The following is a 14851-nucleotide window of genomic DNA, read 5'->3' on the forward strand; positions in this document are numbered from 1 at the left end:
CACTCACGTTCTCCGTGTCCCGCTCGTTGACTGTCGGCAATGGCGTTCTGGTCGACATCTTGTGTGTGCTTGTGGCAGGGCCGCTGCTGGGTCGGTGCAGCGGGGGCCGGCGGGGCGGAGCAGCAGAGACACGGTCCGAGCCTCCAGTCTCGCTACATCCCCTGGAAGAATAACAACCTCTTTTTTACCGCAGCATAGCGAGGGCCCCTCTCGCCAGACACGCCTGGTCCCCCCTGTCCACTGCAGGGCACGTCCCGTCAGGTATAGCGGCAGACAAGAGAGGAGGAAAGAGAGACAGAAAGAGAGGGAGAGAGAGAGAGAGAGAGAGGGAGAGAGGGAAGGGGGCAGGCCGGTAGAGACGCGTCGCTAGCGTACGGATCTGCGCATCTTATAAAAACCTCCCACCAGGAAGGATGGAGGGATCTCTCTCTCTTTCTCTCTCTCTCTTTCTCTCTCTCTCTCTCTCTCTTTGTCGTCTAGTCACAAGAAAAAACAGTGGATTCTTCCAGGACGGATCCAGGAGCAGGGAGTGTCTCGAGCCGCACAACAAAACCCGTTTGAGATCAGGATGAAATCGTGGATCTTAATCTAGTGGTTGGTTTGTGGAGTTTGACTTTAGCAGCAACAGATTCTACTGCGAGACACTGTGGTAAACAAAAGTCCACGCACACACACAGGCCTAGATCCTGGACAAAGCCTGAGTCATCCTCGGAAACTGAGCGACTCTCCCACCTGCTGGGTACGAGCGGTACTACAGTTTACAGACCTCGGATTAAACCATTATATCCCATAAAAATAGTTCACTTATATTCGGTGCTTAAGATTATTTTTCTTAACTGTTTACATAGTTGTCTCGTTTTCACACAAAGTGTGATTAAAGGTGTTGAATCAAAACAAGGTTATCTGAAGACACTTTACAGTTTAAAGTGAAGTTGAAGTTTTTTGCTCCAAGATGCAGTAAGTCCCTCATGATGACCATGTTTTAAACGTATTACTTTATAAAGTTCAGACAACTCCACCCCCTATAATCTCAGCGAACGAGAGGGTACGAGAGTGGAGTTCATTATGAAGAAATAATGGCTTCACTCCTCTTGTTCTTATTTTTATTTGTATTTTTATGAATAATTGCTGTATCGCTGTGTCTAATTGGAAAAAAAACAACAATTTCCCGAAGGAGACCTCCTGAGGGATCAATAAAGTTCTACCTAACCTAACCTCCAGCCAGCTGTTATCAAGCCTTCTTTTTTTATACAACGAGTCCCTTAGAGGTGGAGACTTCCTGGATTTATGACACTGGGTAACAAACCTTGATTCTTGACCAATTACAGCAAAGTTGGTGTAAATCTCCAACGAATGCACTATGAGTGAATCATAGTGTGACAGTGGCAAAAACGTATAATATAAACTTAACTTTATTTTAAAAAGCAGAAATCTTGAGCAGAACCAGACTCGGTTTTTACAGCCCCCTGCTGACAGAGGGATGGAGAAAAGAGTGAGGGAGGATACATTGAGAGGAGAGTATAGAGTTGGGCAACACAATGGTTAACAGACTACAGCTATACTTCCCAACAAAACTATGGATTGTTTTTGTATTATTTGTGGATATTAACACACATCATTCCACAACAGCAAATAATAAACATCATCATTTCAGATACAGTTTAAAAACCTCTGCTTCTGCAACAATATCAGTTCAAAAACATCTATCTCAGATAATAAACAAAGAATTCAATAATTCACACTAAGTGCACTTTCCCTTGGAGAGGAACTATGAGAGAGTCAAGGATAACCTTGGTAACCCACACAGTAATACAGTACAGTTTGTTATGTTTCCCTCAGGAATATATATATTTATAGATGAGGTTGGATTAAACCTGGGGAAAAGTTGTCGACATGGACAATATGTTATTGGCAAAATGGCCACAGTTGATGGACAAACAATGTTATTGCTACTGCAGGATTACTGCTTCACAGATGTCATGTTGGAGGTTATGAAATGGTTTGAATTCCACCCAAGACTGATGCATCTCTTCCTTCATTAGATTAATAATTCTGTTCTTTTTTTGAAGTACCCTCCTTTTTTATCTATGATTTTTACCGTTTGTTTGTTCAAAACGCTCTTGTTTCTTTTTATTTTGTTCCCTTTTTTTGTTCTACCATATTGTAGAAAGAATACTATACCGCCTGTAATATGCATTAAAGAATACATCATTTTAGAAATGTACTATAAAAAAAGTGGATTTCATGTGTTGTATGCATATACATGTAAAAATGTAACAACTAATTCAGTAATAGCCAGTGTTTTAAAACCAACTGCACTTTGATTGACAGCATGTACCTTATGAAGTGAAAACACGTTTTATTCTTTGACAGAATAATTTCATTTGTAACAGAGTTACAGTGTTTTGGTAATTATAGATTTAACTAATTGTGTTTTTTTTTTTAAAAAGAAGAACATTAACCGTTTGGCCAATTGTGTTTCGTAGGTGGGTGTCTGTGTTAAGAGTTTAGAAAAGGTGTCTGAAGTATGAGTAAGCACTTGTTAGCAACTTAAAAAAAAAACTGTAACTAAAGGAAATAAAGACCAGTAACTCATCGTCTTGGCTGCTAAACAGTATCGTTAAAACAAGAGAGAAGCAAGAATATTCGATATAGGGACATGCATTCATTAAAATAAGAAAAATACTTGCACACAATATCTCGACAGCTATAAAATCCCTAAGCTACAACAAATGTTCCACTGGTTTTAAAAGGGAAATGCAATGCTTTTATTAATTAATTTATTAATGACATTTCTATTAAAATTGACACCCACTTCCTCTTACACTTTCAAACATCTAAAGACAATTTAGTGGCATCTATGAACATCTGTATTTTTTTAGGCTTTGTATATTTAAAGGGTCTCCCTTTGTATGCAATATGTATGTATTTAATGACCTCAGACTATTATTCATACATACCAACGCTTCAGAAAAAATTGATTATAACATGAATATATAAGACATAACAATAGTAGAAGCTGATGAACATATTTAACGTGAACAACAACAGCTACGTACTGAAAGATTAAATACAACCTCAGATATGCTTGTTTTGGAGGAAAAGACAAACATTTTTCTCTTCAAATTTGAAGAAAAACATTGATTGTCATTTTAAAACATCAACTGTCAATTTTATTATATATTAACAGATTAAAAACACATAAAAACAAGCAATGCAACCTAATAATCGTAAAGAAAAATCATTTTCAAATTCACAGAGGCAAATGTGACAAATTGTCACTATGTTTGTCCTATTGTCTGTCACGTGTCCCGCCCCCTGCACCTGATTGGTGCTTCTGCTTCCTGCTTGGTCTTTCGCGGCCTACCCTGCTGTCTGCCTTTCTGCCCTGTGATTGGATAGCCCTGTTCCTTCCAGGTCACCTGACCCAATCCTGCTCCCGGTCATTTAATATTTCATTTGATTGTTGTAAATTTGAAAAAGGATGTTGTTCTTGTTTTGTATTTCACATTGATTTTTGAATTGTAAACAGTATCCTCCCTTGGTTTAACCCTGTTGATTATGTGACAATTATACAATGATTATATTGAAAATATAAATATATTTAGTGTTTGCTAATGTGGTTCATTATGTTATTATATGTTATATCATCTTAATTTTTTGCTAGAAATACTAGCTTTCACCCATATTTTTACCCTATATTGTTTAGGCACAACACAATTAACTTAAGTGCAAGAACACGTTATTTTTCACTAAAGATAGTGACATAATAATCATGTGATTATTGAATCTTCATTTCTGTCTGAACCAAATTGTTTTTATATTCAATAAGGCGAAATTAACGGTAGGAGGAAAATGTCTTAAGAATAACAAATGTTTAAAGAAAACCCATCAGTGAGATAGAGCTCACAATAAAATAAGTTTCTTTAATGAAAGACAACAGGACAACATGATATGATTATTATTGGAAAGAGACAAATATTAAATTGTGTCTTTGCTCTCCTGTGATGAATTTTACTTTTTGGAATACATGGTATTCTTTAAATTAAATGATCTTTTACACATTTTCATCAGTGTATTGTATTCTATTTAAAAAAAAACAGATTAACTTACAAATATATGAATGTTATTATTTAATAAAACAAGCAGTTTCTAAAATTGTTGTACTATTTAGATCTGTAGCTTTACAGGTACCTTAAGAGCTGCCTTTTTAATTCCTGGAGTCTCCCAGGAATTAAAAGTTACATTACATTTATAAAAAATAACTTTTATTTTTTGTACTATGTACTTAATGTATGAGGTACGACTATACATATTTACTTATTTCAAGAACACTTGGATGTGACATCAACAAGGACACTGAGCATGCAATCAATTTTAACAAGAAAATTGATATATTATTAGTTTAAGTTTTGACTGTTTAACCTTTTTTTTGTTTGACTTGTGATTACATTCGTTGTCCAGTAGGTGGAAGCCTTTGTCTGTCACGTGCTCCTCCTCTCTCGCGCGCACCCTCGGAATAAATACAGTATTGTCAGAGTTTTCTTTTGTTTTCCGTGTCAAACATGTTGAAAAAGTACAGTAGCCACGAGGTATTGAGCGACGCAGCAGGTGTTTCTAGTTCTCAGCGCGTCTCTAAAATGAGACGTCAGGCTTGTTTTGTGTCTTTAAGAGCGTCTGTGAAATCACGAGGGACAGTTCAGCAACTACAACAACAATAGTCAGGTAATGTCCTTCTCATGCCAGCAATTTACTCGCCATTTCAGGCAGAGACCAAATTAGTTCCTGTATATGCTTCTCATTCCAACTGACAAACATAGTCTTGGTTTAACTGGATTGAAAAAAACTATTGCAGTTTAACACTGTATCACAGCAATACAATGATACATTCTCATTATAATATAGTTATATATTCAGAGTGATCTCTGCATGTGGATTAACCACACTGAAGAATTCAAAAGATGCAGTGGTATCCCATGATAGCATTGTTTAAATGATGATAGTGACAAGTCAATGACTCCTTGAATGGATTTTAAGACTTTCTTAATATAACCTCAAATACTAGATATTGGTGACTAACCAGAAACAAGAGGCCTTTATTTAAATCCCACGCAAATTCTTCCTTATACATACATACAATCTGTATTTGTGTTTAGAAGACTATTGTTTTTTCTTACATGTTTACATCTCTTCAATAATTGAAGGTTAAATATCCCATTCAGTTTCTAACCATATGCATGTGTCTTTAGTTTGTTTCTGGAACCTAAACAAATCTTTAATGGAAAAAAAAGAGGTAACATCAATTCCAAAATACATTTTATTGTTGTATGTGTTGTACTTAAGTATCACACTATGATTAACTCCTGAAATTGAAAAGAAAATAATAATAATAATAATAACTGTTAAAAAAAAGGATGTGATATGTTAACAAAGTGCATCATTAATGATGTTTCCATGTTTCATATAAGCTTTGTAGTTTTTAAATATATGTCAACTTTAACCCTGTGTTGTCTCTGGGTCAAGGTGACCCGGAGAACGACCTCCCTGGTTTCCATTTATACATAATCAGTGGTGAAGGTCGTTCACCTTGACCCGGAGACAACACAAGGGATGCCACAAACACATTTTTTTGGGGCCTTCGTGTCACATAACATAAGGGATTTTTTTAAATTTTGAATATAGTGTATACCATAATGTTCCTGCATATAAAGTGGATTTGCAGGTAAATTTTCCCGTCTTTATATGCTTTATATAGGTTCAATACATGTACAAAAATGTAATAAAATTAAATAACCTTAAACATAAGCACAAACTCTTATTTCTGCCACTCATCCTCATCCAGAGCTGGAATTAAACCTACAACCACTCTGGTCACAAAGCAACCACTCTACCATCGGACCTTATTTTACCACATATAGGTAAACATGGAATCAACAGATTATTATTTTTAAAGTAAATAAACATGTTATTCTAAGCAAAACAAAGAAAACACTCTGATGAAAAAGAAAAAAAAAAAAGTAAAATGCAGACGACACCAAGAAAATCAAGACTTCAGATCCACTGTCATGTTTAAAAAACAATAACATGACTTACTTACTTAATCTCCTGTTGTCTTTCATTTATTATGTCGTTTTTTTCATTTTTTTGTATCACGTATGTGGGGCTGTGGATAAGTTTTACTAATTGTTGTCCAAATTATGTACGTTTCATATGAACTATTATCTACTAAGAATACTGCATGTGGAATTTTCACATATGTAATTCTATATGTAAAAATACTACATGTGGAATTAATGTCATATATTGTTCGTATAAGTTCCCAAAATATAAATGGTTCATATAGTAAGAGTGAATTGTTTATCCTATTTGACTCTCATATGAAATACCTTAAAAATATATATATAAAACTCTATTGAAATCACAAGTCCAGTCACTTTGCGGTCCAACAATTCCAGTGTTTAAAAGAACTTTGAGAGTTGTGTACAATGGATTCATGGACTGAATGGAATCGTCAACATCAAGAAATGAATATAAAAAAGCGTCTCAACCTCTAATAAGTCTTTTTTTAAGACGTTAATACTTTACTATCATACACTTTCTCCATTCAGGTTACACCATCTACGTGTGCATCAGTACTTTTGAAAATATTTTGGGATGTTCCTGGTTTTTTCTCTGACAGCGCCGAAGCCCGGGAAACAACAATGGACACAGCATGACATAATAACTGCCGGAGACATGACCCTGAAAGCCACAGAGAACATTAGGTCTGTTTTCATGGTTCGCTGGAATCTCTGGTTTATTTTCCAGCGTGCCGCTGACTCACTTCCAGAACGGTGTGGAAACACTTCCTTCCACACCACATGCCCTGGTCAGCTAAAAGATGGATGTCGGTGAAAAATATTTTGTCTTCATAACTGTTATCAGAATAATATGCACAGAGATAAAATAGATTGGAAAAACAACAGACCCGGCCCGGAGAGCGCTGGCATTCGCGGGGCATTTTTGGAATTCTGCATCTGATCCCAGAATTGAATAGCAGATTGTATCCTTCCTGAGTCTTTTGTCATGGATTCAAAGCGTTAAAAGACAAGAGATGATGAAGATGTGAGACACCGTTTTTCGGGCGAAGTGAGGATTCTATCAACGTATTTTCTACCTGCATTACATGCTGTAGAATGTAATGGCCTCTGACACTGGTTTAATGAGTGCATGTACACCCAGGGCCAAACACAATTACATGCTCTCACAGGAAAGCATCAAAAAAAGAGGCAGCTGTTAACATTCATTAATTGCTGACGGTCATGCGGCTCACTGTATCCTCAGGACCGGGGGTGAGAGTCGGCGGTCGGACGACAGATACTCAGGGGGAAACCCATTATAAGGAAGACAGAGGGACGTGCATCTGTTAGCGCTGACACGTAGCAACGGTTCCAGGAGGAGAACCCAAGCCTTGTCGAGTCACAAACGTTTGCATGCATTCTGCAGGATTTGTGGGAACTGTCCATGTTTTTTTGTTTTTTTTTACTTGTGTCCGCAGGGATGTTGACAGAGATTGTGAGTCTTGTTGATGTGTCCATTCATTGAAGGTCGTGGCTCGGACAGAGCTATAGGGCACGACTGACCCTGACATCTTAGCTAAGTGCTTTAAGAGCTATCAAACATTAACAGTTGACTGAGAAAGTATATTTTATTTTGCACACAAGAACAAGAACTCACAGTGTTTCATTTAATTTCCTTCAAGTTCCAAATTGTAATGCAAGTTTAGATATGAATTTCAGGTTCAAATATATTATAAACTAAAAAAACAATTGTTTTATTTTATTTTATTTTATTTCAAACAGTGAAGTTTTTTTAACCCATGTGTTATCCCTGGGTCAAGGTGACCCGGAGGCCCAAGAAATAAATGTGTTTGTGATATCACGTGTGTTGTCTCGGGGTCAAGGTGACCTGGAGGCCCGAAAACCAATGTGACTGTGCGATCCCTTGTGTTTTCTCAGGGTCAAGGTGACCCGAAAACAAATGGAGGGATACCACATTTGTTTTTATGGCCTTTGGGTCACCTTGACCCTGAGATAACCAGGGGGTTAAATTAACAACAACTAATAAAATGATACAGCACATATTAGAGTCAAAACCAAATACATTTTTATCAAGTGAGATATGCAACTAAAGAGTTAATATTTAAAATGACAGTGAGTATTGCAACTTGTACTTTATTTTAAAATGTACTTTTTTATTTGCAATTTATTTAATCACCATCTAATCCAAGCAAAATCAGAAATATTTTTACAGCGAGAATGAGGTCAATGAGTTTTCTTCTCTATCTCTTTGCTACTGTATTTTTAAAATATTTGTTATGGCAATGGCAATAAAACAGTATTTGTGTCTGTTTTATTTGATATATATATTAGCATGAAATAATTTAGGAAAAAATAAGTGGTTGACAGAGAACATTCCATTGTTATGTTTAAAAAACCAAAAACATTATTTTTAGTAATCTAATGTTGTGTCTGTTTGATTTGATATACAGTATATTACCCATGTAATAATTTAGGAAATTAGGAAGTTGATTGTGAATGAGCTATGAGGTGTTGAGGCGTAAAATTTCCTTAACATTAAATAAAATTATATTTTGGCGGCTATGAACTGCAGAAGAAATTAAACCAAAAGCACACCAGAAGAATAAAGAATAATAAATACTTTAAAGCTACTTTCTCTCTGTTTTGAATGGACCTTTTACAGTTCAGACCTTGTCACCAACCATCCATTTCAGCTAACGATTGACTGAAAGATATTGCAGGTAAATAACCCATGAGCAAACATTCCTGCTTCACATACCTGCTCGCTGCACACCTTACAAGGCAGAGCTTGCACTCTGCTGTCTGCTCTGACAAGTCAATAAAACCTGCTGGTATGCTAAACATTTTCTTTTTTTTCTGGTAAGTGAGATGATACAAAGCTGCCGAGGTATTTGATCACTCTCATTACAAAGCTTTTCCAGCAGAAACAAGTAGCTTTGGCCAATCTTCTCTTTGACGCACAGACCTGCACACGGTTCGTGGGAACGATGGAAGGAAGGGAAGTGGAAAATATGAAGAGTCGGCAGATGTGTGCTGTCAGTACTGAATGTAGAATGTTAGAATTCCTTTGGCAAGCTCACTCTACGCACTAACCCGTATCCCTTTTGTTGTCTCAGGGTCAAAATGACCCGCAGGCCCAAAAACAAATGAACATGGTGTCCTCCACCACTGCATATGTATTTAAAAAAGCCCGGGAGGTTGTTCACCTTGACCCAGAGATAACACAAGGGATACAATAAACACATTTGTTTTCAGGCCTTTGGGTCACCTTGACCCTGAGATAACACAAGGGATACAACAAACACATTTGTTTTCAGGCCTTTGGGTCACCTTGACCCCAAGATGACACAAGGGTTACAACAAACACATTTGTTTTCAGGCCTTTGGGTCACTTTGACCCTGAGATAACACAAGGGATACAACAAACACGTTTATTTTCCGGCCTTTGGGTCACCTTGACCCCAAGATGACACAAGGGTTACAACAAACACATTTGTTTTCAGGCCTTTGGGTCACCTTGACCCTGAGATAACACAAGGGATACAACAAACACGTTTGTTTTCAGGCCTTTGAGTCACCTTGACACTGAAATAACACGTAACAAGTGCAAATCCACTTATAGTTAATTAAATTAATTAAACGCTACGGTTTCAAAAAGACACTCGCCAGGATTATTTATTGAAATTAAATTAACATACGTTTTAAAGTAATTTTGTTTTGTTACATTATGAAGAAAAACGTTTTTTGGGGATTATCTTTTCGGGTCCTCACCTGAAGTACTTAACTTTGGCGCTGATTTATTTGAGAAGTCCTGGCAACTCACCAAGTCCGGTTGTCTTCGCGCCGCGGCTGGCTTTCCTGCAGCTGCAGATATCTTGACATGTCGCAGCAAAAACAGAAAAAAGGTGTTAACAGCAGCAGTGTCTGTTCAAGTGCCCGACCAAGTCATGACTGACAGGCTGTCTATGAAGAAGAAGCAGAAATATTACCTGAATTTTCACCTTACCTTGTATCCTTTTACTACTAAACATTTCAGGTGGAGTCCATTTATTGTTAAAAATAGAATTAAAATGACATTTATTCAGCTTTATTACTTCATTGCTAACTTTTTCCTCACATTTCATAGCTTACAAAATGTAGCATTTTGCTATCAGCAGCTTTTGCACCTTGTAGTAGAATGAAGAACATGCTATTTAACATACATCATTATTTGACTATTCTTTAATTTGACATTTTGCTTTTATTACTGTCCAGCAAAATGACTTTAATTTCTAAAATAATTTGATTAACACTTTGACCCTGAGACAATACAATTGATAGCAGAAACAAATTTGTTTTCGGGCTTACTTACTTACCTATCATATTATTTTGACTTGTTTTAGTGGTATTTGTGTTGTTAAATTTAGCTTAAAAAGCAATAAATAATTTATCTAAAAGATTAAACCTAATAGAACAAATATTTATATATATTTGACTATCATTTTGACTTGACCTTTTGCTTTTATTACTGTCCAGCAAATTTAATTTAATTTCCTTAAATCATTTGATTTAACAGATTTATTTTAATTTGATTGGATCTTTCTACTGGATTTTGATTGTTAACCTCTGCTTCATTTCCAAAAGATGTCTGTTAAATACCCTTTTCTGCATTCTACTATGGAATCTTGGTGAAATTAATCTTTGGGGTAACATATGCTCAAGAGTATAAAGTTCTCCTTCATCTGAAATCTGGGCAAACGAGAGGTTACGATAGCGGAATCGATTGTGACTTAATAGTGGCTTCACTCCGCCAACGTTAACCACGCACAGCTTTGTTTATACCCTAGGAGGAGGAGACTTCCAGGATTGACGTCGTGACAAACATTGATGTTTGACTAATCACAGCAGAGTGGGTGTGGTTATGGTAAACAAGATTTCATCTCCAGAAAAAAAAGTTTTCAGTGGGCGGGGCTTAAGCACATTTTCTAATGTAAATATTTGAATAAAATAGAGTTTTTTACAAACAGACACATACTGATGAGTACAATATAGTCCAACATCTATTTAAGACACACTTAAATATTGACAATATTGTCCTTTAAGTTTAAATATGTATTAGACATTACTCAATGCCCGAAAATCTAAAATAGTTTTCAAAGTGAATCTTTTTTTACTTCATATTCTTTGGAAGCCTCTCACAGGTCCCTGATGCCACAAATGAGAATCACCGAAGAGGTCCACCGCGTAGAAACGTAAACATTTCTCCTTCAAGATATGAACTTGCGTCATTAAAGACTTTGCTTCTCACTGTTACTATAATTATCATCCTTGTATATCGTGTTTTTCCCTTGTAATTATGTCATAATTCAAAGGCTTCCCCAGCGAGCTAAAAAACTGTCAGGCTTTTTGGTATATCACAAACTCTTCTCTGTGGCCTATTAATTGTGAGGATATAATTACATTCACAACACCCCGAGGGCCCGTCGCGTTCAGTCATCTCACCGCTCCAAACTATAATTAGAGAATGTAATCACACAGGTATGGACCTCCAGGATTTATTTGTCAGCCTGACTGAAGGCTGATTGAAACAACATCTGTGGTCGTCCATGTTTATGACCTGGCTCCAGTTCAGCAACCGCACGTGCACTGGTACTGTACCGGAGCGCTTCAGATTGACACACACCTACACACACCTACACACACACAGCATGGATGGGTGCGAGCACTAATGGGATGACGTATATATATGTATATCATGGAGTTGTTTATTGGAAAACCACTTGTGGCTAATTGTTGTAGCTCTGATATTTTCATTTTATATCAATATTTATGCTATATTCTTTAAGTGATCGTTCACACTAAATTCAACTCATTTTCTACTCACCCTCATGTCCACTAAGGGTTGGGATTATTTTCAGAGTAATCTGTTCCTTTTTAGAGTAATAGACAAAAATGTTTGTTCATTTTAATGTAGAAGAGGTGCGTTACAGTCGAGCAGTATAAGGTAAGGTAAGGTAAGGTAAAACTTTATTGATCCCTCAGGAGGTCTCCTTCGGGAAATTGTTTTTTTTCCAATAGCCACAAACAGCAATTTTTCATGAAAAATAAAAAATAAATCAAAATAAAATAAGAACAAGAACATAGAGAGAAAGAACAAGATGACACAATCTATATCTAAAGATAAAGACAAAGAACATGGATCAAAGAAAAACAACAAAGACAAAGGATACAAAGACTAACATAGAACCGAACATCCAGATACTTTCACTCTATTCCACATATGGAGGTATTTGGATGTTTATAAGTGAGATTTTACATTAAAATGAACAAACATTTGTGTCTATAACTCTAAAAAGGAACAGATTACTCTGAAAATAATCCCAACCCTTACTCGACTCGTTGGGATTTATTTTCAGAGTAATATGTTTCTTTTGAGAGTAATAGACAAAAATGTTTGTTCATTTTAATGTAGAAGAGGGGCGTTACAGTCGAGCTGTATGGAGGTATTTGGATGTTTATAAGTGAGTTTTTACATTAAAATGAACAAACATTTTGTAACAACTGTAAAAAGGAACAGATTACTCTGAAAATAATCCCAACCCTTAGTCGACTGCTCCCTTTAGTTTATCTTCTGCGCCCTAATGAAGGTGGATTAGCCTATTTAGTCAAGATGATTAAGTGGAGGCCGATGGAGTAACCAGAATAAACCCCCCCTCACGTGAGATCTCACTCCCACCACGTGCCGCTTCGATGCCAACGTGAATGAGTGACTCACTATTTTAATGTCTTTCCAGTATCAAATGCCATCCAACGTACGAGTCATGCTTCGCCTCGTCGCGAACCCTCGCACAATTCAAACACCTTCTACACACACAGCGAGTCACACAAGGACATAAAGTGAAGTCATTGTTGTTAAACTCTTACTCCAGAAGTGACAGATGACTGTATTTTGTGTTTTTGGCTTTCGCTTCAAACATCAACAACTTCTTTAATGTTCTGTTCCCATGCTAGGTTCGTGACGCACACTGCCCCTGTACCAGCGCGGCGCCATCTAGAAAGTTTTATTTATCTATATATCGGATTGTTTCGCATGCAGTCTTTTTATAAACAAGGTTTTTCAAATAGTTTTTTGAACGTCCACTTCGCCGAGGCGTTCTTATCTTGCAATATTTGTGTTGGCTTAGCATTATTTGAAGAAGTATTAATTTCCTGTGATAAAAATAGTATATTTTTTATTGATACAATTCATGAAATGAGCGAAAGTGAAATTTCAATGAACATGGCTGGCATTGTAAAATAATGTGTGAATCGATCAATTGAGTATATATTTCTCAGACTCACAGATAAATGTATAACTTGCGTGGGAGTTTTGTCGAGTGAAAAATGTTGTCAAAGATTTGTGGTGCGTTGCTTGATCATATTATGGATGATATTCTTGATAAACTAGAACATGTGTCAGTCGTCATCAGTATTGTTGTACAGTGTTGATGACAACATTGCAGATCGTACGATCAGACGTGAAATACGTTGATTGACCACTGCCGATATCCAGGAAGCAGCAAATACAGACATACCTAATACAAGACAAAGAATGTTCAAGAATTGCAATGATACCAATTATAACTGTTTGCTAATACTGTTAGCATTAGCCTTTAACGCATTAGCGTTTAGAATTAGCCGTTGAAGGAACACAATAAACATTTTTTAAAAAGACTCTCATGTGAAGATCTTTATTTTCATTTGATCCATGTGTCGTTCTTCATTTTCTTCCACCATGTACGAGTCTGGGTAGGGGTCGGTTTATTTGAACACAAAACCCCTACAATTTGGTGCCGTGACCCGGATCTTCTTTTTTGTAGTATTTTAAATAGTTTAATTATTTTTACAAGTGGCACATGATTGCTATGCTAACTACATATGAGATTCAATTCAATTCAATTCAATTTTATTTAAAGTGTCTTATCATAACAAAGTTATCTCAAGACACTATACAGTTGAAATAAGACTACAGTTGAGATCCTACAGTTAGGATTGTCCAGAGTGACAACATCATGTTTGTTGACTACAGATATTTATTTTTCAATGTTATAGATGTGAAGATAAAAATAGTGCTTTCAAAAATATACAATTACAACCATGAATTTAATAATAATAATTATATTATAAAACAACAGTGAAAAATACAAAAGTAAAACAGAAGTTTTGCACATGTAAATTATAAAACAAGAATAACAGTGAATTAAAAGTTTATAAAGGCGAGTCTTTTGGTGAGATTTAAAATCTGTCATCTACAGATGTTTTTTAGCAAATCATACAAAAATGTAATTCTAATCTAATGTTGAAGCTTTGACTCTTGTGGAATCACATACACAGTAACTGGATATAAAAAAAAGGTCAGCCTGCTTACTGAAACCGAAATAACAAACCTCCAATTGAACTTTGGTTCGGCCTCCCGTAAATGGGTGAGTCACAGAAAAGTGGGTGAGCAGTATTTTCCCTCATGGGGGTTAAATCATGCAAGGACAGCAGAAGCAATGAAGTCCAACAAAGTGACGATGGGAACAATGACACATCATGGATCATCTTACAAGCCCCAACGCCGCAGCGACTAAAGCTCCTGACAGCAGAAATGATTGAGTAACAACTTACCATAAAACCACTCCCAACCAATTTTCAGATTCTTAATATATGCGTGTGTGTGTGTGCAGGATTTACGCTGGTCCCTCAGCACACATTGACTCAACTTACGATATTACTACATCCCCCCCTGGATCTATTTAACCAAGATAGAT

At 36.3% G+C, this 14851-nt stretch overlaps 1 protein-coding gene across 3 annotated transcripts in view; it reads right to left on the reverse strand.

Annotated features, from left to right (window-relative positions):
- The window catches only part of mark1 (MAP/microtubule affinity-regulating kinase 1), a 36395-nt gene extending 36098 nt beyond the window's left edge, over positions 1-297 (reverse strand). For 2 of the 3 annotated variants that reach the window (XM_087803015.1, XM_087803014.1), the window contains exon 1: positions 8-295. In XM_087803015.1, coding sequence (XP_087659141.1) covers positions 8-58 — 51 coding nt within the window. In that variant the 5' untranslated portion in view covers positions 59-295. Of the gene's footprint in view, positions 1-7 lie in introns of all 3 variants that reach the window. The other variant, XM_087803016.1, reaches the window with a different exon arrangement.
- Between the last annotated feature and the right edge of the window lie 14554 nt (positions 298-14851).

Source organism: Callionymus lyra, chromosome 11 (assembly GCF_982586985.1).
Source record: "Callionymus lyra chromosome 11, fCalLyr1.hap1.1, whole genome shotgun sequence".
Classification (NCBI taxonomy): Eukaryota; Metazoa; Chordata; class Actinopteri; order Syngnathiformes; family Callionymidae; genus Callionymus; species Callionymus lyra.